At 58.4% G+C, this 19,908-nt stretch overlaps 2 protein-coding genes across 26 annotated transcripts in view; both read right to left on the reverse strand.

Annotated features, from left to right (window-relative positions):
* The window catches only part of LOC138916700 (liprin-alpha-1-like), a 108,298-nt gene extending 94,801 nt beyond the window's left edge, over positions 1 to 13,497 (reverse strand). For 4 of the 25 annotated variants that reach the window (XR_011424028.1, XR_011424027.1, XM_070229917.1 and 1 more), the window contains exons 1-2: positions 7,239 to 7,517; positions 6,836 to 6,905 (exon numbers count right to left, since the gene is read on the reverse strand). Coding sequence is in view for 14 of the 25 variants with exons in the window: in XM_070229917.1 (XP_070086018.1) it covers positions 6,836 to 6,905; positions 7,239 to 7,405 (237 nt within the window). In the remaining 11 variants the exon portion in view is untranslated. Of the gene's footprint in view, positions 1 to 1,365; positions 1,538 to 6,835; positions 6,909 to 7,238; positions 7,518 to 11,010; positions 11,109 to 13,420 lie in introns of those variants that run through there. The other 21 variants (XR_011424025.1, XR_011424024.1, XR_011424026.1 and 18 more) reach the window with 11 other exon arrangements.
* LOC138916705 (src substrate cortactin-like) lies at positions 13,140 to 17,914 on the reverse strand. The gene is made up of 4 exons (XM_070229929.1): positions 17,641 to 17,914; positions 15,699 to 15,809; positions 14,065 to 14,175; positions 13,140 to 13,531 (listed from the first exon to the last, which is right to left on the reverse strand). Exons 1-4 carry the CDS (start codon positions 17,774 to 17,776, stop codon positions 13,275 to 13,277), a joined length of 615 nt encoding a protein of 204 aa, XP_070086030.1. The 5' UTR covers positions 17,777 to 17,914; the 3' UTR covers positions 13,140 to 13,274.
* Positions 17,915 to 19,908: the final 1,994 nt, after the last annotated feature.

Genomic DNA, 19,908 nt, shown 5'->3' on the forward strand with positions numbered 1-19,908 from the left:
CAGTGGCTGGAAACAAACCACTGAGCGACCGGCTCCTCCGCCGGTGCGATGGCCTCCGCCGCTCCACACTGGACTGCACACACTCCTGTCCCTTCCCTGCGAGGGCCCCTGAGACCATTCTCTCAAAAACCACCTTATCAAATACGCGGTATCTGACACACACTTCAGTGTAAGTGCCCCAAATTACATGAAAACAAACACAGCTACAAAACCAAACAAACAAAACTACTGAAAAGATAAATACATGAAAATCCCAGTAAAACATAATTTGACCAATCCTTCTAAGCTGTGGTAATAAAATTTGACCTAAACGAACTTCGTAATTTATAAGATTCAGAGGACAAAAAACTTAATGATTCTCTAACCCAACAGAGAAGGAGCATTATAGCCCTGCATAGCGCGAATTAGATGTTAAAAAGGAAACCCAGGGCCTGGCCCCGTGTCCGAGTGGTTAAGTTCGCAGGCTCCGCTGCAGGTGGCCCAGTGTTTCGTTAGTTCGAATCCTGGGCGTGGACATGGCACTGCTCATCAGACCACGCTGAGGCAGCGTCCCACATGCCACAACTAGAAGAACCCACAACAAAGAATACACAACTATGTACCGGGGAGCTTTGGGGAGAAAAAGAAAAAAATAAAATATTTAAAAAAAAAAAAAAAAAAAAGGAAACCCAAATGTTTGGCTAATCAATCTTTCAGAAGGACTGACTAAGCCAAGAAGCGCATTAAGCTTGTCATTACTCATCTCCTAAGTCAGTGCTGCAGACCCATCACGAGAGTGTAAGTGTGCACCCACTCGGTCCACCTGAAAGCACCACAGAGGCACCTGTTATGAGCAAGTAAAATGGCACCAAGACAGCACAGAGGCCCCCGGAACCCACGTACCCTCCACTTTCCTAGGTGCCGCTTTCCTCCTTCACCTGCCATGACACCTCACTCAGCTCCCGAAGGAAAGGCTCTGACACCCTGGTCCCAACGCCAACACACCGGGACTAACAAGTTCAGTGTGACTCTAAGCTTTGTAACTCTCATCCGCCAAGGACAAAGTTCCAAAGGGGTCAACCTCCAGTCTTCCACCCCCTAAAACAGATTGGATTTACAAAACACAGGTGTTCTAATAAAGGTGGTGTGTAAAAATATTTTCTCTGTGAAATCCATCCTATTTGTCCACTAAATTTCATTAGGATATTGGAAATATATGATGAAACCCATGGGAAATACACATTTAGCGAGAAATGGCTTAAGACGACAGGTCAGAAGGCACCACACAGCGGGGGGCAGATCAGTCATCGGAGAAGGCAACTTTCACAGGGCAACTTAACAGGGGCACCCTCTGCCCGGGGAACACCACAGGGGCCCCCCCCGTACCTGCAGGATAGTGGCCCTGGGCCTCCGTGCTTTCACAGACGGCCTCTGGGGCGAAGGCCAGACCCTGCTGGCTATCGGCGTCCTGGTAGTCGGCGGCCTCGGTGCTGTACACGGGTTCCGGCTCGCTCACGGGGCCTCTGTAGCTCGGCTCGGCCTTGAACGAAGCCGCATCCTGGGGAAGAGCCAGGGAGACAGTTCACATGGGCCAGGCGGGTCGCTGCCACGGCCAAGGGAAACACACGGACCACTTCTCGGTCCAGCTGAGACCGAGCAAATGGACACGGAGAAGAGGAGGCAACACCTGCCGACGTGTGCAGACGGCTTCGATTCTAACCGTGCTAAGTGTGTTCAGAGGGACCACGTGGCACTTCTTCCTGAATAACCCCCATCCTCACCGCCCCCCAGCGCCCGCAAATCCTGCAGGAACTGGAACCCGCACGGCTGTCACGAGCTGAGCGCTTCTCAGGCTGTCGCCTGAGGCAGGTCTGGCCTGTTTCTTTTTCAGGTCCCAGCCCTCCGACGGCCACCCAGCAGCTTCACAATGTCACCCCATCACACGGCCAGAGCTGGCAAGGCCGCGGACGGCCGGGTTCTGTCCTAACCAAGTCCTCTGGCGGAGGGGCGGGAGGGAGGGAGCACCAGGTCACGTGCAGGAGGAAATCACCAACTCCCTGGTCACAAGCACCGGGACTTCCAAGCTCGAACCCAAGTCCTGAACTCCTGATCATCAACGGTGGCTTTCACCAGTGTTTCCAACGAGGGTCCTCCTGAAGGCGCCCTCGGGAGCCAGAGGCGGCGGGGCATGGGGAGAAGCTCCAGGAAGGGCCGGTGCTCAGGCACCAGCTCTCGATGGAGGGTGAGCAGCACAGTGCATGCTGCCTGGGAGAGGTACTATGAAGGCCACAGAGAGGGCACTCCACCTCCAGGCCAGGTACCAGGAGTCACTCAAGGGTTAAAGAGGGAGGGACAGAGCCAGAGGCTCCTTTTGGCAAGGTCCCCCTGGATTCAAAGGGAACGGACTGGAGGATTAAAGGCCAGGCCATGGTGTGGGGGCACGAGCTGGCTGCCCGCACCCTCAGCTTAGTCATGTGGGGGCACCGTGAGCAGGTGGGCGCTACGGCGGGCATCCCACACTGGCAGCACCCTATTCTCCTATCTTCCAGCAACGCCACCTCTGCCCCACCCAGCACAGGGTTCCAGCAGGGCTGCTGATCTAGGACCCACCTCCCATCCCTGCCAGGGACAGCATGCCATCTTGGCCTTCTCAAGAACCAACTGCTCAGTGACGGGCCAGTAGTGGAACATGATGGGGGGGGTGGCTCAAGGTCCCCGTTTTCCATTGGATTACGAATTATAAGGCCACATCCAACACACCCGCCCAGAAGTCCAGAAGGACACGGCCGCCACACAGAGGGAACAGCAACACAAGGAGATGACCCTGGTGGTGATGAGACTGTGGACCTGAGGCCAGGCCTGCTGCCCCGGCCCACAGCTCTCCCCGCATCCTCGTCCCTTTATGCCTCAGCTGATATGAGTTAGTTCTCATCCCCTGCGACTCAATGATCTTTGAGGGCTAATGTCCAGGGAGAGAAGACGGGTGTGGGAACCAGGACAGTGGCCGCAGGGCCAGAGAAGGGATGGAATTCGGGGCTCAGCCGGGTATGGCCATGGACGGTGGTGGCAGGGGTGCTCCCGAGAGAGGGAGATGCGGAGACCCCGTGACGGAGCGAAGGAGAGCTGAGGCAGGCAGCTCAGTAACTCAGATCAGGAGAGAGCATGGGGATCCGTGTTAGCAGGCCCTGGGGACACAGGCAGGCACTAGGCACTGACGACACAACTGAGGAGAAAGGGCCAAGGACAGAGGCTCTGGAGCAGACACGTTCAAGAGGGGCTGAGGGAGGGGAGAGCTGCAGAGGGCTCCAGTGAAGCGAGGCCACGCGGGAGAGGCAGCTGGGTGCCGCAGGATGCGGATTCTAGAAGAGCGGGGTCAGCGCAAATGCAGCATGACCACGTGAGCTCCGGACCAGAAGCCATCCACTCGGTGTTCGGAGACCCCACTGGGGGGCTGCGGGCTGGCTGAGCAAGGGGGCCTCGTCCAGGAGCCCAGTGAGGACGGCCATTCTCGGTGAGAAGCAGGCCGTGTGCCCGGGAGCGTCCCCCAGCACCAGGAGGCTGCTCGCCAAGCCGCCCTCTGTGGATGGGCACCTGGCAGAGCTGAGGAGGGAGCCCACGCCGTCCGCGGTGGCGGCACTGCCCCAGGAGGGATGGCTTCAAGAAGCCAGAGACTCACTCACAAACAACGGAAGACCCACCTCATAGACGGGGCTCGAAGGCGGCCTCTCCTGTGCCGGCTGAGGAGCAGGGGACGCGGGCGGGGTCTGCTTCCCGGCTCTGGCCTGCTCCTGTGATCGACAGACACGCAGCACTCAGAACACGCCTAGGACACTCTGGGTCACCAGGCCGCCTCCGCGGCAACACGGCTCCGGCAGAAAGAGCAGAGAGGACCAAGCACGGAGACCGAACACCAGCAGGTCTTAAGGGAAGTTTGCTCTGAAGTGAAGGTCACGCAGTCAGTCAAGTATTCTCAAGAACTAGGACCTCGGTGGCCCGTAATACTCCTGCTGCTACCACATAAGGCACAGGATTTACTCACTGTGCAGTCGGCAAGGCAACAGTACCACTACCGAGCTACAACCCCCGGCCCACCCAAACCCAACTCAGACTTTTAAAATGGACAGAATGTATTCTGCACGTAGTACGGACATGAATCTTTGGGGCTCAGAGCGAGGACTGTCATGGACAGAATACGGCCCCTAAACAAGCTGACATCCCAGGCCCCAGATGCTGTGAACACGTGACCTCACAGGGCAGAAGGGACCGCAGATGCGACGAAGTTAGGCATCTGAGATGGGAGACAATCCGGGATTATCTGGGTTGGCCCATGTCATCACGGGGTCTTACAAGAGGGGGACAGCCATGTGAGAGAGAGAGCAAAGCAGAGGGTGCAACGCGGACGGCCCCAGAAACTGGAGAAGGCCAGGGAACGTCGTCCTCTCCAGCCTCCAGAACGGACGCGGCCCTGCTGACCTGTTAGGACTTCTGCCCTCCAGCACTATAGACAGGAAATGAGTGTTGTTTTAAGCCACTAAACTTGTGGTCATTTGATCCAGCAGCTACAGGAACGAGTTCTGCCAGCTGGAAGGCTGGATTTTTCTCCAGGTTTCAGACGAGGAGACTGAGCTCCCGGAGAGGGTAAGTCACACACCCAGGGACGCATGCCGGCGACGGGCAGAAGCGGAATCTGAGCCCTCTCCTCCCCACCCCCCAGGAGAGTCCCAGCACCACAAGTCACTTGGACGCACCCACAAGTACTTGAGGCAGCAGAGCACCTCCTCGAAGGGGCTGTGCCTGGGCTGCGCGGCCGGGCTGAAGGTGGGCTTGCAGAGAGACCGGGAACTGCAGAGGCACAGGGCCACGGATTCGTCTATGAATCACTTCTAGAAACATGTCTCCAGGCCACGGGCTCTAGGACAGCCCCTCTCAAAGGTGGCAGGGTATAGGCAGACTCCTTCCCAGAGGCGGGCTTCCAGGATCTGAGAGTCAGGCGTACGTGACCCAAGTCAAACTCTCCTCGCCTGCCAGGAGGGAGCACTCAGAAGACATGTGCTGTCGGGGAGCCGAGTGCTCCAGCGCCCTTCCACAGCCCAGGGGGTTCTGCTGGGAGCAGTACTGTGCCGACGGAGACTCGCTCTCACTGGGGAGGAGGAAGAGAGCAGACGGGTGGCAGGGGCTGGGGACAGAGAAGGACAACACACCCGAAGGGACAGCAGGAGAACCTCCAAAGGAGAGAGGTTAGGTGACGATGATCAAAAGTTTTCTTCTTCTCAAGCAGCCCATCCCTTCTGCATCTTGTGGATGCTGAGGCGACTTAGATGGCAGGGGTCAAACTTCTAAGGCAAAAAATGAGGAGGGCACTATTTGAAAAGAAGACCAAGATAGCAGGAAAAAATGCCTTGTAGTCTGTGAGCGTGTGTTCTGCAATGAAAGAAAGCTAACTTACAAGCAGCTTACTAAAAACTTGAAGGAGACATGTCTAAAAGTTTTCCAGCAATTAAGGAATAGTAAATGGTAACCGTAAAACTTGCTCTTATTCCGACTTCGCCGCATGTGGTAAGACAGCAGGGCTTATTTAACTCACGTCCTCCGTGTCGGCATTTTCTGTCTATTGCATGTTAATTTCCTCGACTATCCACGTTCTCAACATTCCCCCCCCCATGATTTCGGGCAGAACGTCCACAGAGTTAAACACACCTTTACGGTTTATCAATGTTGCATGCATGACTTCAGACTCTACCTCGTCACTACCCCAAAAAGAGTCATGATGAGTGTCTCCACCCCCATTTCATGGACCAGAACATGAGGCACAGAACAGCGAGCTCATCTGTCACGGGTCGCCCAGTTGGTAGGCGAGAACGTAGGGACCTGAGCCTTCAGACACCAGCCCCCCTAGGACAGGTTGAGGAAGGAGGAGCCCACCCCTCCGGCTCACCTCCCAGGCTCCCGCTCCTACCTTCTCTGGTGGGAAACACTACAAACACTCACAGGAAAAGGCAGCAGACCCAGGCTGCAGACCCCTGGACTAGAAGAGGCCCTCACACGAGCAATCACCTGAAAGGACAGGCTGCGGCAGCCTGGACCAGGCCCAAGGAGGAGAAGGAGCGAAGGAGAGAGTGCCTACTCCAGCTCACTCACAGGCGCTACAACACATCCCTCGGGTCACAGCCAGGGCCGACCGCGTCCAGGGGCACCAGCGAGCGTGTCTGAGCAGCAGGTGCCACAGGACCCTCCCAGAACGCGGTTCCAGCAGCGAGAAGGGCCCTCGCACACGTGCAGTTAACCCAGCTCTACTTTGGGAGGCACCCACCAAAGCAGATCCCCACGGCCGGAGAGCACAACACGCAGTGTGGGAAAGCTGCCTCTGACCCTCTGCAGGAATAAAGAGGATCTTCCCTCAAAAGGCAAGTCAATTTCTTTCCTGAAAATACACAGGAACGACTCTGCTCCCCATTCAGCTCCATCTCTCCACTCATGCTCCATCTGCTCCTGGTGCACATTCTGCCAACTACCCTTTTTTTTGAGGAAGATTAGCCCTGAGCTAACATCGGCCACCAATCCTCCTCGTTTTGCTGAGGAAGACTGGCCCTGAGCGCACATCCGTGCCCATCTTCCTCCACTTTATATGTGGGACGCCTGCCACAGCATGGCTTGCCAAGTGGTGCCATGTCTGCACCCGGGATCTGAACCAGCAAACCCCGGGCTGCCGAAGCAGAACGTGCGAACTCAACTGCTGTGCTACTGGGCCAGCCCCCCAACTACCCTTTGCCCTGAGCATTTTCCTGGGACAACCAAAGAGCGTGGAATTTCCTCCTGGAAAAACCACAGTGCCGGTAGGGGGTCCGCCAGGACTCACCTGCTTCGACAGGGACAGTCTTCTGATACGTGGAGGCCACCTTGGCGACATCCTCAAGGGTTGAAGCATTCTACTGAGACAGGAAAGGAACATCAGGAAGGCACTGTTCTCTGCTCCTCACACCCCGTGACGGCTGCCACCTCACCCAGACGGCAAAGCCTGCCCTCGACCTTCCCAAAGAGCCCACCGGGGAGCCCAAAGCTTTCCTATCTCCTTCTCTGTTCTGCAAGTTAACTGAGGCATGAAAAGGGTTACGACACACACTTGCTGGTGACGACGTGGGTCAGCGTGAGAAGAAAAAGTACACGCGTGAGGAGGGATGGACAGGCGGAGCACAGAGGATTTCTAGGGCAGTGAAAATACTCTGTAGGGCAGTGCAAGAGGGACACATGTCCTTACGCACGTGTGCAAAGCCACAGAACGTCCAGCACCAAGAGTGGACGCTAAAGTCAACCGTGGACTCTGGTGACGACGACCTGTCAGCGCAGGCTCGCGGACTGTACCCAACGTCCCAGCTGGCGGAGGATGCTGATGGTGGCGGAGGTTGTGCGTGGTGGGGGTGGGGGGCATATGGGAAATCTCTGTACCATCCTCTCAAATTTGCTAAAACTGCTCCAAAAAAAAAAGAGTAGGAAAAAACCCAAAAGCATATCTACACCTGCGCAATCAGAAACCAGGTGCGGGTTCTGCACTAGCCCTCGCCCCGGGAGGGGACACAGTGCCACAAGCCTCGCCTGGCCTGACCGTCCACATCCCCCACAAGCGTGAGTACGGGGGCCCATTTCTGTCAGACGACACTTTGAGCGACAGCTGCTCCTTCAAGGCTGATGCTGACGCAGACACTGATGCAGACAGGCTCTGGGAACCACGGGCCATCCTCAGTTTCTTCGTGAGCAACCACTTCCCAGTGACACACCTGGGGCGTGCGACAGTCACTGCCTTCCTGACACAAATCAGGGGAGCAGGGCCCCGAGGACGTGGACCTGAAGTTAGCGGGCACTGTCTGAGGGTGACTGTGAGTGGCAGCTCCCTCCCGTCCAGGCACAGGCTGAGCCCTGCGCGGAGTGCCGCACTCACGGGCCAGGCCCCCACCCTCCCCCAGAGCCCCGTTCTCCCTCCACAGCCACCCCGCTCGGCCAGAGCACGGCTGTCCGCCCACCCGTCTGCCATGCCCAGCCACAGCCAGCCTGAGAGCCCGGCACCCCGGCCACCCTGGCCCCCCTGCCCCCCTCTCCGAGTGCGACCGCTCAGCTGCCCTGACCAAGCGCTCTCCCTTCCCAGACCACCCGCCCACCAGAACGGGCCTCTGCCACCTCTCTCCAGAACAATCTCTTCTCACACTCACTCCCTGCCCTGCCCCCCACCTCCGGATGTCCCATCAGGCTCCTGCCTGCCCTGTGGCTTCAGGGGTAGGGGCGTCAGCACCCTCCCCATGGGACCCTCCTGTCGCCCCCATCTGCCCAGCCCAGCCAGTTCTCCAGCACGCTGCCCAGAGCCAGTTCTCTGCCGTCACCTGGGGGCTTCCAGCAAACACGGCCCCCAACCTCTCATTTTGCAGCGTCCCCACCACACCGCGCCCGACCTCCTCCACAGCACGCCCCCATCACCAAGACCCGCTTGCCGACTAGAAGCTTCTCCCTCTCACCGCCCTCCTCTACGCGGCGCCTGCTCCTCCCTCCCCTCGGTCCAGCCTGGCAACTCAAGGTCACGACCTCTCCCAGGTCCCACCTGCTGGACACCCCTCAACCCGTTTCCATCCCCTATAGGGACTTCACACCCGAATCCCTCCACACGCAGCTCACTGGGACCCCGCGCAGCTCCCTCACCTTCCTAAGCCTCAGGCCGCCAACCGCACAACACGGACGCCGTCACACCACCAACAGGAACCACAGTCACCGTCAGACACAGGCTCACCCAACCTCTGCGCCAAGCCACCACGCTGCCTCGGTCGCAGGCCCCCTCGTCAGCCTCTACCGTCCACGGCTGCGTCTCAGTGACCCCACATTCTCCACCAGCACCACCTCACGGTCTCCCTCCACATGCCTGTCTACGGCCTGGGCTCCCCTACACGTTCTGGTCTCTTCCATCTTAAACAGAACCATCCCCTCGGCTGACCGCTGCCCAGCTCACAGGACCACAGTGGGCGGAGCGGGCCCAAGCTTGCCGACTCTACGACTGACCCTCCCCACACGGTGCGGGTCCCTGCAGGCCAGCTTCCCCCAACCTGCCCCCCAACACCCACAACAATGCCCTCACCAGGACTCCCGGGGCTACCACGTTGCTCGCCCAGACGTCGCCCCCACCAGCAGCACTGCTGGGCACAGGTGACCCCCCTGCCCCAAAGCTGTTTACCCTCAGACCAGCACCACCAGACCCTGTGGGCTCCCCCCACCTTGCTGGGTGCACTTCCCAGTCTCCTCTACCAGCCTGACTGCTGCCATCCCCAGGTGTGTCCCTGGGCCCGCTCACCACTCTGCAGGCTCTCCTCGCCTCCGACTTGACCCCGGCTCCGTCCACATCTGTGCAGTGGCCGTCTGCCTCTGGTCCAGCCGCACTCTCGTCCACCTGCCCTGCTGGGTAGCCCACCCCGGACACACCCACAGCCGACTCAGCTACCCACCCCTGCTCCTCCCAGGCGCCCCAGCTCAGCAGAGGCCCACCGCCCACCTGGGGCAGTCCTGCCTGCCCCTGCCAGCCCTTAAAGCCGGGGGCTTTACCTCCCGCCTCGCTGAGGTCAGTGCCGCTCTCCCTCTGCCAAGAGCCCCTGCCCGAGCCAGCACCGCACCCTGCTCACACCGCTGAAGCCACCTCCTAACTAGGGCCACAGCCTCGCTGCTTCTCCGCAATCCACTTCCACACTGTGACCAGGGTCTTCTCAACACAGATCCCGTTTGTGTCACTTGCCTGCCAAACCCTTCGAGGGCCACTCAGGACTCATCTGATGAAGAACGAAACCTGACGTACGTAGTCTGCAGGGCTCCCCGAGATGGTCCCTCCCAGCTCCTCACCCCTCGGCCCTCCTCTGCAGTGAGACCCTAACAGTCTTTGCGGCGTCACCCCCACCCCCGCACACACGCTATGCCCCTGCTCTCCAGGCTCCTGGCCCATCTTCCCGGCATGCTCCACCCGTCAAAGCTGAGCCCAGCCTCTCACTTCCCCAGGACCCTTCTGGCCCCTCAGCCTGAGCCCTGGGCCTGCCACATGCTCCCAGGGCCCATGCGTGGTCACGTGGTGGAGCCCCTGGGTGACGGCCTCTGTGTGGTCAGCTGTGAGCCTGACAGCAGCAGAACTCCGTGAGGACTGGCCCTGCTCTCCTTGACCACAGGCCGGGCACAGGACCAGGCAGGACGGCCTCCGTCTTTGCTCAGGAGATACAAGCCACACGTGTCCTCGTGTGGACAACTCCACACCTGCTCTAAGTGTAGACTCTGCTATGGCTGGACCGTACGCTAGAAAAACGGCCGTCTGATACACTTAAGACTGACTCTCAGAGATCCGACACCGTGTGACAAAGTCCCCAGTGAGAAACAAGCGTGTTCCCCGGGACACCCGTGGGAGGCGGTGCTGTGGGCAGGACCTGCCTCTACACGGTCCCTGTCCCGTGGACCTTCCACCATGAACCATGATACAGATGTTCTAGACCCGCGCGCTCCCAGAGCCGCCGCCGCCACGCGTGCCTACTGAGCTCCTGACATGGGCAGTGTGACCAAGGAGCTCAATTTCCAGCCGGTTTACCGCTAACTACTTTGGATTCAAACAGCCACACGTCCTCAAGGGTCTCGTGTTGGCCCCAGAGTCTAATGCCTGGCTTCCAAAGGTGGCCCCGCCACTTGCTGCTATGCTGTGGCCAAGCACTGAGCCTGCCTGGCCAGGGACCCCCAAATGCAAAAGGGGACAGGGACAGTCTCTCCCCCACAGCACGACCATGTGGGGTACCGGAGAGGATGTCCGTGACCGGTAGACGAGGCCTGGCATACAGGTCAGCAATCGGCACCATCAGTGATGACACGTGCCCGACTTAAACGTTCGTGCTTCTGAAAACCTGAGCCACACCCCACCCCAGACCATCCACGGAGCCGTGCGCTGACACACCAAGAGCTCCACGAATTCCCGGACCTCCTAAATTCCCGAACACGGCAGCAGAAGACACTCAGGCCTGGATCTGGAATCCTTACCTTGTCCATCCGGTCCTTCTGGACCCCGTACTTTCCGCCGAATCCTTTGGAATAGTCTGCAAAGTGGCACAACACAACACTCACACTTAGGCTGAGGACCAGCGAGGTGCCCGGGGCAGAGGCATGCAAACAGATCCAGAAACAGCCCAAGAAGACGCACCCCGAGCAGAAAGAGACCAGAACCGCACCCCGCGCGGTCCTCACTTGCAAGTTGAGTTGGTTTCTACCCGTGGTGTTCAGCACACAGGCGGGGGAGAAGCAGAAAAGGGGTGTGCGCATGCGTCCCGTGCTCTCCTGAGGGACAGAGGGTGCCGTGTGGGCTGGCAGGCAGTGAGCCGAGGGCCCAGCACAGGCGCGGGGCAGCGTGCCACTCCAACAGCACAGTCCTCCACCTGGCACCGCTCCCTCCCTACTAGGACTAGGCAGAGGCTCGAGGCAGCTGTTTTCTTGCTTTTTAAAAGAAAAAAAAAAATTCCATGGGGAAATTCTACCAGCCAACTCTTAGGACGTAGCAACACAGATCTCCGTGACAGTCACACCGTCACACGGCCTTAAGGCCACGCAGAGCCAAGGCCGTCTCCGCGCAGGCTGCCGGATCAGCACCGGATCAGCTGCGTCCGCCGTCCCTCGCCTGAACACGGCCGTGTGTTCCCAACCAGGGGACGGAGCCTACGCTCTGCCCTGGCAAGGAGGACCGTCCTTGTCTTCCGCTCGTGTGTCCAGGTTCTAACGGCCAAGTCCGAATTTGGACAGCAATTAAATAACTGCTCTAAGGAGAAATGTTTTCACCGTGTGGACTCCCAACAGATACACCTAGAAATTTCCTGTGTCTTCTTAGCTTCCTGTACATACCGTTTAGCTCTGTGTGGGGAAGTTATACGTAGGTGGTGTCGTCAAAAAAACCAAAACAAACGAAAAACACCTCCCACCCCTGGTCAAAAAAACACCACCACGATGAAACAGAGACCACACAGAACACGGCTGCCCCTGCCCCTGCCCCCCGGTGACCCGCGCCTCTGGCTGAACTAAACATGGTTCTCCCCGTCTCAGAGGCAGTCAGGTGGCTTACTCAGTAGGTAAGTCACGGTCAACAGCAAGAGCTCCAGCAGAAGGCTGCTGGGAGACCAGGGACACCCCGCTCCAGGATGGAGCCACGTTATGGGTTTAGGGCAACACACCCTGCAAACTACGGCCATGTCTTGCCAAGCACAAACCCCATGGTGCCAGGGAACAAGTGAATGGGGGTGGGAGGAGTGCAGGCGACCATGGCTCCAGCATACACCTGGGTTTCAACGCCCGAGTGCCCCTCGAGGGCACAGAGGGTGCTGGCAAGGCTGAGGCTGGAAGTCTGTGCTAGAAGTGGCCGCACTGGAGGGGAGGCGGGGGCGGGGGGTGGTGAGCAACGGTGCCTTGCTGGGACTCGTGCTTGGCCAGCCTCTCCTTGTAATCAAACCCCACAGCACAGGAGTCCTGCCTCTCGGGCTGAACACCAAATCTGCCTCCGAAACCAGTCTTATAACCTGGAAATCCACAAGCAACAGTGAAGAAAACCGAGAGAGGAAACACAGTTCGGTTAGAATCGTGGGAGCATGGGCAAGAATCAAGTACATCGTTTAGAGAAAGGAAAAGCTCTGCCAGGCTCAGGGGCTGCAGAGCCAGCTCGCAGGCTCAGCAACAGTCAAAACTGGGCTCAAAGGTTAGAGGGCAAACTCAAACTCTTAACACTCCAGCCAAGATCAGAGACCGGGTTAGGAACTGTATTTCAAGTAATTCGGGAAAGCCACTCCATGCTTTGAGGTTTCTTTCTAGGTCCTACCCACGCTGCAGACAAGAGAACGCATCTCTGCGCATGTGAAGAAAGAGACACGTTATACACGAGGTTACTGCACGGCAACGCGTACCAGCCCCACCTCCATCTGTGCTGGCTGAAAGGACGGGGTGAGTCTGGGGCTCACTCAGAGGTCTCCCGTCCCCACGTGCTACTTTCCCAGGGACATGGTTCTGTCGTGGAAAGCACACACTCCCGGGCAGAGAGGAGGCATCCCCTTCCACAGCCTACAGCACGCTTTATCAGCACCAATTCATGGACTGGATCGCTGTCGGCCCTCTGGCCGCCCGCTGAGGGCAGAAAACAGCGTTCCCAGAGCTGCTGCAGGCAGTGACCGGCGCTCCAGAAGCCCAGTGACATGGGGCCTTCTCGCGGGAGCCCTCCCGTGGGAGGGGACGGGGGTTCCTCACTCCTCTAGCTGAAGGGCTGTCTCAAATCACGGGAGGGCTACGACAACCTCCCACACTGAAGACACAACACCACTGCTACAGAGACACGGCAAAAACACGGCACAGTGACGGACCTGGGAAGGGAAATAAACTCGGGAAACGATCCCAAGTAGGAGATTCAAAATGAAGGTACCTTTTTGGGATTCGTGCAGCTGCAATTTCTCCTGGTGATCCCGGCCAAGAGCACATTTGTCTTGTCTGTCTGTCTGCACACCAAATTTTCCGTCAAACCCTTTCACGTAGTCTAATGGATTAGAAAAAGGACACAAACTGGTATTAACGGATAGCCCGGGCAACAGAGAGAAAACATGTTTTTCAATGCACGTCAATACACACAATTCGCTCAATTCATCCCTTCTCTCTCAGATCTTCGGTAAAACTTTAGGTAACACTCATCAAGAGGCCCTCCTCATACAGCGTCTGGAAACTGACCCCATCTGTAATCCCAGCGTTCCGAATAAACGCAGACGGGACCCCACAGAAGCAGCGCCAAGCGATGCAGCTTAAGCAGCAACCGGAGCCCCACAGTCCCACCACTTACACACGCGACACTATTAGCACAAGCGGCACTGCTGGGGTGTCAGAGCCAAAACAACTGGCAAGAGTCGATCTCTCATGTAACAGCTGTGTTTCTGCTTTGCTGTTTTAAAGCTGGCTGCTTAACTGAGAGATGTCCGTATTAAGGGCTGCTGGTTACGCTCCGTCTCTGCCTGCTGCTCTGGTTACCACCCGTCCCGTTAACGGTCACCGGCTGGAGAGCTGGTAAGATGCAGGCACCTGTCTGGGACTCGTGCTTCTCCGTTTTGCCTTGATACTCAAAGCCGACGGCACTTTTATCCACCTTGTCCTTGTCGATACCGTACTTGCTACCGAAGCCTTCGGAGTAATCTAAAAACAAGGAAAGCAGTTTACAGGCCAGCAACACAACCAGCGAGCAAGCTGTGGATTCCAGCAGGCTTCAAGAAAGTACTTTTAACACTCAATTAAAAAAAATATAAACCAAAAATCTTTTAAGCTCACTATAAGATCACTGATACAGAAAATACCTAAAAGTCTTGCTCATATGTAATAACAGGACTAGGAAGAGTCCTATAAAGACAGCAGATTTATAACTGTAGCATCTTTCCTTCATTCCAAAAGACAGCATGGAGTAACAGTTTATTACAAAGCTTCTGGATCAGCACGAGCCGAGCAGCCGGCTTTTAATGGGTCCCTCTGCTTCATGGACCAGCACAAGGAGAGGCATGCAGGGGTGCCTGCAAAGACAGGATAAACCTGGAACGCCCTCCAGAAACACACGCCCTCCAGAAACGCCAGTGGAATGGTTCCCTCTGCACTAAAGGAGGACTCCATCGTGGGCACGTCAACGCACGAGCGCGCGGAGCAAACCCCTTCCGCAAAGGCCTGGGGCTGCCGAGGAGCCTGCCTGCCCAGGCACTTGGGGCTGTGCCCCCGACCTCCCAGAGTGGCATTTCCTCTGCCCCAGAGGCCTCTTGGGGAGAAAGTCAGTGCAGACTGCAAGGCATCCAGCAGCAGGTCCTGAGGAACTGGGTGCGCGTGGGGCAGAGGAGCACAGGTCTGCTCCAAGGAGGGAGGGAGAGAAGGCAGTGACAGCGACCCCGTGCCGCAGGCCACCTGCTGTAACGGAAGTGACGCCTGCGGCAAAGGGACACTGGGCTGGCCCACGGCCAGCTCCTCGCAGAAACGCCAAGCCAGTGGGGTTTCCAGTGCTGGGTTTTGGTTTTGTTCTTTAAAGAAACCTGGGATTTTTTTTAAATACGTGAGCTCTCAGTTTTTATATGTTGGCAATCGTTTTAAAAAATCTAAATGTACAGGCCAAACAAAACAATGAGGAGAACCAACCGTTCGTGGCCTCTGCAGGAGGGACTGAATCTAACACCCTCCACCTACAGCCCTCGCTGGGTGACGGCAGTAAGTGACCCACGAGGCCGCCACAGCAAAGGAAGCCAGCACGGCTTCTGAGGACAATCTGGCAATCTATCGAAATTTTAATTCAGTGTTCTCTGACCCAATTCTATTTCTAGGAATTTACTCTTGAATAACCACTTAGGTACATAAGACACAGGGAGAAGAATACTCATGCAGTCGACTTTTAACATCGAAAATTGAAAACAACCTAACTTGTACATTCCACAGAGGAATGGTTACGTAGACTACGGGATCTTCCCACCACAAGGACTGAGCAGTCACCAAAAACGCGACAGACCCCTACGCTGACCTGAACGGAACAACAACGGCCAAACGTTTGAGTTAAAAAACCGTGTAACTATAACGTGACCCGCCGTACACAGGGGAAACGCCCCAGTGCGCATGTCTGTAAGCGTGTGGGAAGCAGCGGCGAGGGGGCAGGCCGCGCGGTGGACGGGCTGCGGGGCGCCGCCCGGGCGGACCTTTCTGCGACTCGTGCTTCTCCGTCTTGCCCTGGTAGTCGAAGCCCACGGCGCTCTTGTCCACCCGGTCGGCCTGCACGCCATACTTGCCGCCGAAGCCGCTGGAGTAGTCTGTGGAGACACGCAGCAGTGGGCATGGGAGCAGATAGGAGCTAACCCGGCGCTTGGTTGAACCAGAACAGAAACGACTCGCGGTGTGACTCAGCAAGAGATCAAGCACACATTCTAAAACACACGAGCCACCCACTATCACCCACGCGTGACGCTCGACTCAGTCTACAGCGTCCCTTTCACCTGTTAGGGGCACTTCGTTCCTGATGGCAGACGTGAACTGCGTTCCCACCTCGGAAGTTCACCGTTCAGACACTTTCTGAGCACCGACTGCACGGCAGCGAGCAAAGGTCTGAATCACCACTTACATACACTCAAAAGTGTTTCAAGAATAAGTCTAACAAGATGCTTCCACTACAAGTCAGCTGTGGGGCGGGAACGGGGTGGGGGTAACTTCCAGTTCCTGGGGGGCAGAGGATCAAAACCAACTCTGCATCCCTTTGGCTCCTTCTTCCAGCGGGTCTGAAAGTTGCCTCTAGGACTCTGCCCGGCTCCCTGAGCATCTGGGAGCACTTTTCCAACCAGAGGAGAGTCAGGACTGCGCCAGGGGCTCAGCCGCGCTCAGCCAGGGGCAGGGGGGCCCACCGACCCACAGCCCTGGGATCTCAGCCCTCGCCAGCCGCCAGCCGGCGCCCGGCTGAATCCCGCGGTCAGGGCCTGGGGGATTAGCCAGGCAGAGCGCCGCGGGCCCAGGCAGCCCCGCGCCAAGCGGAGCGCCCGGGGAGGGCGCACTCAGTGGGGATGCCGCCAGCGCTGCGATCAGAGGGAAACGGAACCCCCCCCCCATCCCACCCCCGCCCCCAGGCCCGACACGTCCACAGACCGCGGGCGGAGGAAGCCCCGCACCCGCTCCAGGGAGGCCGCCCGCGGAGATCGAGTTCCTGGTGCCACACTCAGGCGATTCCAACAGAGGAACCAAAAACCCAGAAGCACCTTTCTGCTGATTTCCAACACAGCCAGAAGAGGGATGGCTCCAAATTTAGAGCCTCTCGGCCGTCTGCAGCTGCGCGTGTCGCTGCATTTCCAGTGACCTGATTGCTAAACCTCCCTGTAGGTGCGGGCCGGGCCGCAGGAGCCGCGGCTGCGACGGCCCCGCCCGGGCGCCAGGGAGACCCCGGCCCCTCTCGGTCCTTCCCCGCAGGGCCCCACTCCTACCTCGCCCCGCTTGGACCCAAACCCCTCCCTGTCGGCCCTCCATCCCCTTCCCCTAAACCCCAGGGCCCTGATCCCGTCGCCCCCGATCCCGGACCCCTCCCCGCAGGGCCCCTCTCCTACCTCGCCCCGCTTGGACCCCAGCCCCTTCCCCTCGGCCCTCCACGCCCCTCCCCTAAACCCCTGGGCCCTGAGCCCCTCCCCCCGGATCACACCCCCTCCCAGCATGGCCTCTCTCGCACCTCGCCCCCCTCCGACCCTCGGCCCCTCCACTCTCTCTTCTCCTAGCCCCCGGGTCCCGGGCACCCTCTCAGACCCCAGACCCCCTCCCCGTCTGGCCCTCTCCTCCCCTTCCTCCCTGCAGCCCCGGCCCCTCTCCTTCGGACCCCTAAACCTCAGAACTGCCCCTTCCTCCCCGACACCAGGCCCTCCCCACCGCTCGGCGCCCCGCCCCTCACCCCGCGGCCCCCCGGCCCCCACCCCTCGGCCCCCGGCCCCGGCTCCCCCGCCTGGGGAAGCCTCGCCCGCGCTCCCCCCGCGGCCGACCCGAAACCGCGAGCGGAAGAGCGGCTAGACCGCTGCGGCCGCCGCTTCCTTCCCTTTTCGGGGCCCGGGGGCGCCCCAGGAGCGCCGCGGAGGGGCCGGCCCCCCCCGCCCGGCGGAAGCCGCGCTCGCTCACCGCCGCCTGGCTCCGTCCGGACCCACTCGACTCCGACTCCGGCTCCGGCCCCGGCCCCGGCCCCTGCAGCTGCGCGCCCGCCGCTCCCAGGCGCCCTGCTCCACTTCCGGTTCCTCGGGCGGGGGCGGGGCCTCATCCGGGTCCCGACGAGGCCCCGCCCCTCCCCGGCACGTCGCGCCCCTCGCCCGGCCGCCTCCCTCGCGCGCGTGCGCGGGCAGCGCGGGCCGAGCTCCGCCGGGGTGCGAGCCTGCAAAGCACGCGTGGAAACAGTCTGTTCCTACGCGCAGAGTCAATGTACGGAGCGAAGGCTCCAGAAGGAGGTTTCTTTTCTCTTTTTTGAGAAAGATTAGCCCTGAGCTAACATCTGCCACCAATCCTCCTCTTTTTGCTGAGGAAGACTGGCCCTGAGCTCACATCCGTGCCCGTCTTCCTCTACTTTATATGTGGGATGCTTGCCACAGCATGGCATGCCAAGCGGTGCCATGTCCGCACCCGGGATCCGAACCAGCAAACCCCAGGCCTCCGAAGCAGAACGTGCGAACTTTGCTGCGCCACCAGGCCGGCCCCCAGAAGGCGGTTTCTTGACTGAGTGACTGGGAAGAATGAGGGGTTTGTAGGCTTAATGAGGAAGTCAGAACTGGAAGGAGGGGAACTAACACTGGGGAGGCAGCCTGCGGGCCACGTGGCTTCTGCCCCTCAGGAGAGTGTGTGGCCCAGACCAGCTGGCCACATAGCGATTGTGGATACAAGGTAATCCTTTTAATACAGGATGGTTCATTTTTCCCTGGAAACAGCTTTATGAGTTGAAAATTATTTTTAAGAGCATCTTATTGAGATGTAATTTACATAAAATATAATACACTCGTGTACAATTCTGTGGTTTTTAATATAGTCACAGGGTGGTGTAACCATCACCACGACCTAATTTTAGAACATTTTCATCCCCCCCAAAGAAGCCCACCTTGTTAGCAGTCAACCCCTGTGCCCCGCTCCCCCCCCCCGCCCCCGCAAGCAGCCACTCATTACTTTCTCTCTGTGAGGTGGGTATTGTTGCTTCCGTTTCCCAGATGAGGACAGCCAGAGCTCACTGGGGCTTTCAGCGGGAGGGTGGCGTGAGCCGTTTGTGACACCCAGATCCATCCAGCCTCTCTATGGAGAACAGACTGCTTCAGAGTCACATCCGGCGAAAAGGCAAAAGGCGGCGCCCGTCTCCCCTTTGACACACCGTGTCAGGAGAGTGTGTGGCAGAGACTGGCTGGCCAAGTAGCATGACAGATACAACGTCAAATTTGGAAAGCGAAAAGGTTTAGCCGTGCTCAAAAACAAGTTGAATGTCTCTGTGGACCGGAAGTGAATAGAAATGTGACGCGGGGGGCTGAGGCTGTAGGCCTGCTGGGCCCGGGGCGCCCACCCTGGTCCAAGGAGCCGAAAAGGCAAATGCAGTGAGGACAACCTGCCCAGCCCACACAGGACCCCAGCGGGCCAGCCGCTGTGGCATCCACACCACCACGCAGGGCGGGATAACTCGGTGTGGCAGAGAGTGGATCCCCTGCCCTCCTTCTGGACTCACTGGGCCTCTGGCTGCCCAGCTCCACATCTCCCAGCTTCTCTAGGTGACGGGTGCGGCCACATAGCCAGGATCTCACAATGGAACATCAGAGAGGAGGATATGCACCGCTTTCTGGCCCGTAAAAACGCCCGCACGGCTTCCCCCTTACCATAGGTTGGGATGACGGCAAAGATGGATCCGTGCCCGTTGCTGCTGAGACAAATTACAACCAAGGTTGTGGCTGAAAAAATGCAGATACTTACAGTTCTGGAGGCCGGAAGTCTGAAATCAGTTTCGTTGGGCCAAAGTCAAGGCCAAAGAGAGACCCCAAGGAAGAGCCCGCTGCCCCTTCCAGCTTCTGAAGGCCACCTGTACCTGCATTCCGTGCCTCGGGGCCTCTTGCTCGAGTCACTGAGACTCAGGCTTGTGTTGTCACATCTACTTCCTCTCTGTGGTGGAATCTCTCACTGCCTCCCTGTTGTGGGGACCTTGTGATCACACTCAGGACCCAACCGGATAATCCAGGAGAATCTCCAGAGTCCCTTTTTCCATATAAGGTAATATTCACGTGTTCTGACGATTGCCGAATGGACATTCTCGGGGGCCGTTATTCAGCCAGCCACATTAAGGTGACAGGTAGACCTTGGAAGCCATGTGCTGGAGACGGCAGAGCCCCCACTAGCCTGGGTCCCTGCGAGACTGAACGGAACAGATCTTCC

This window comes from Equus caballus, chromosome 12, assembly GCF_041296265.1.
Source record: "Equus caballus isolate H_3958 breed thoroughbred chromosome 12, TB-T2T, whole genome shotgun sequence".
NCBI classification, from domain to species: domain Eukaryota; kingdom Metazoa; phylum Chordata; class Mammalia; order Perissodactyla; family Equidae; genus Equus; species Equus caballus.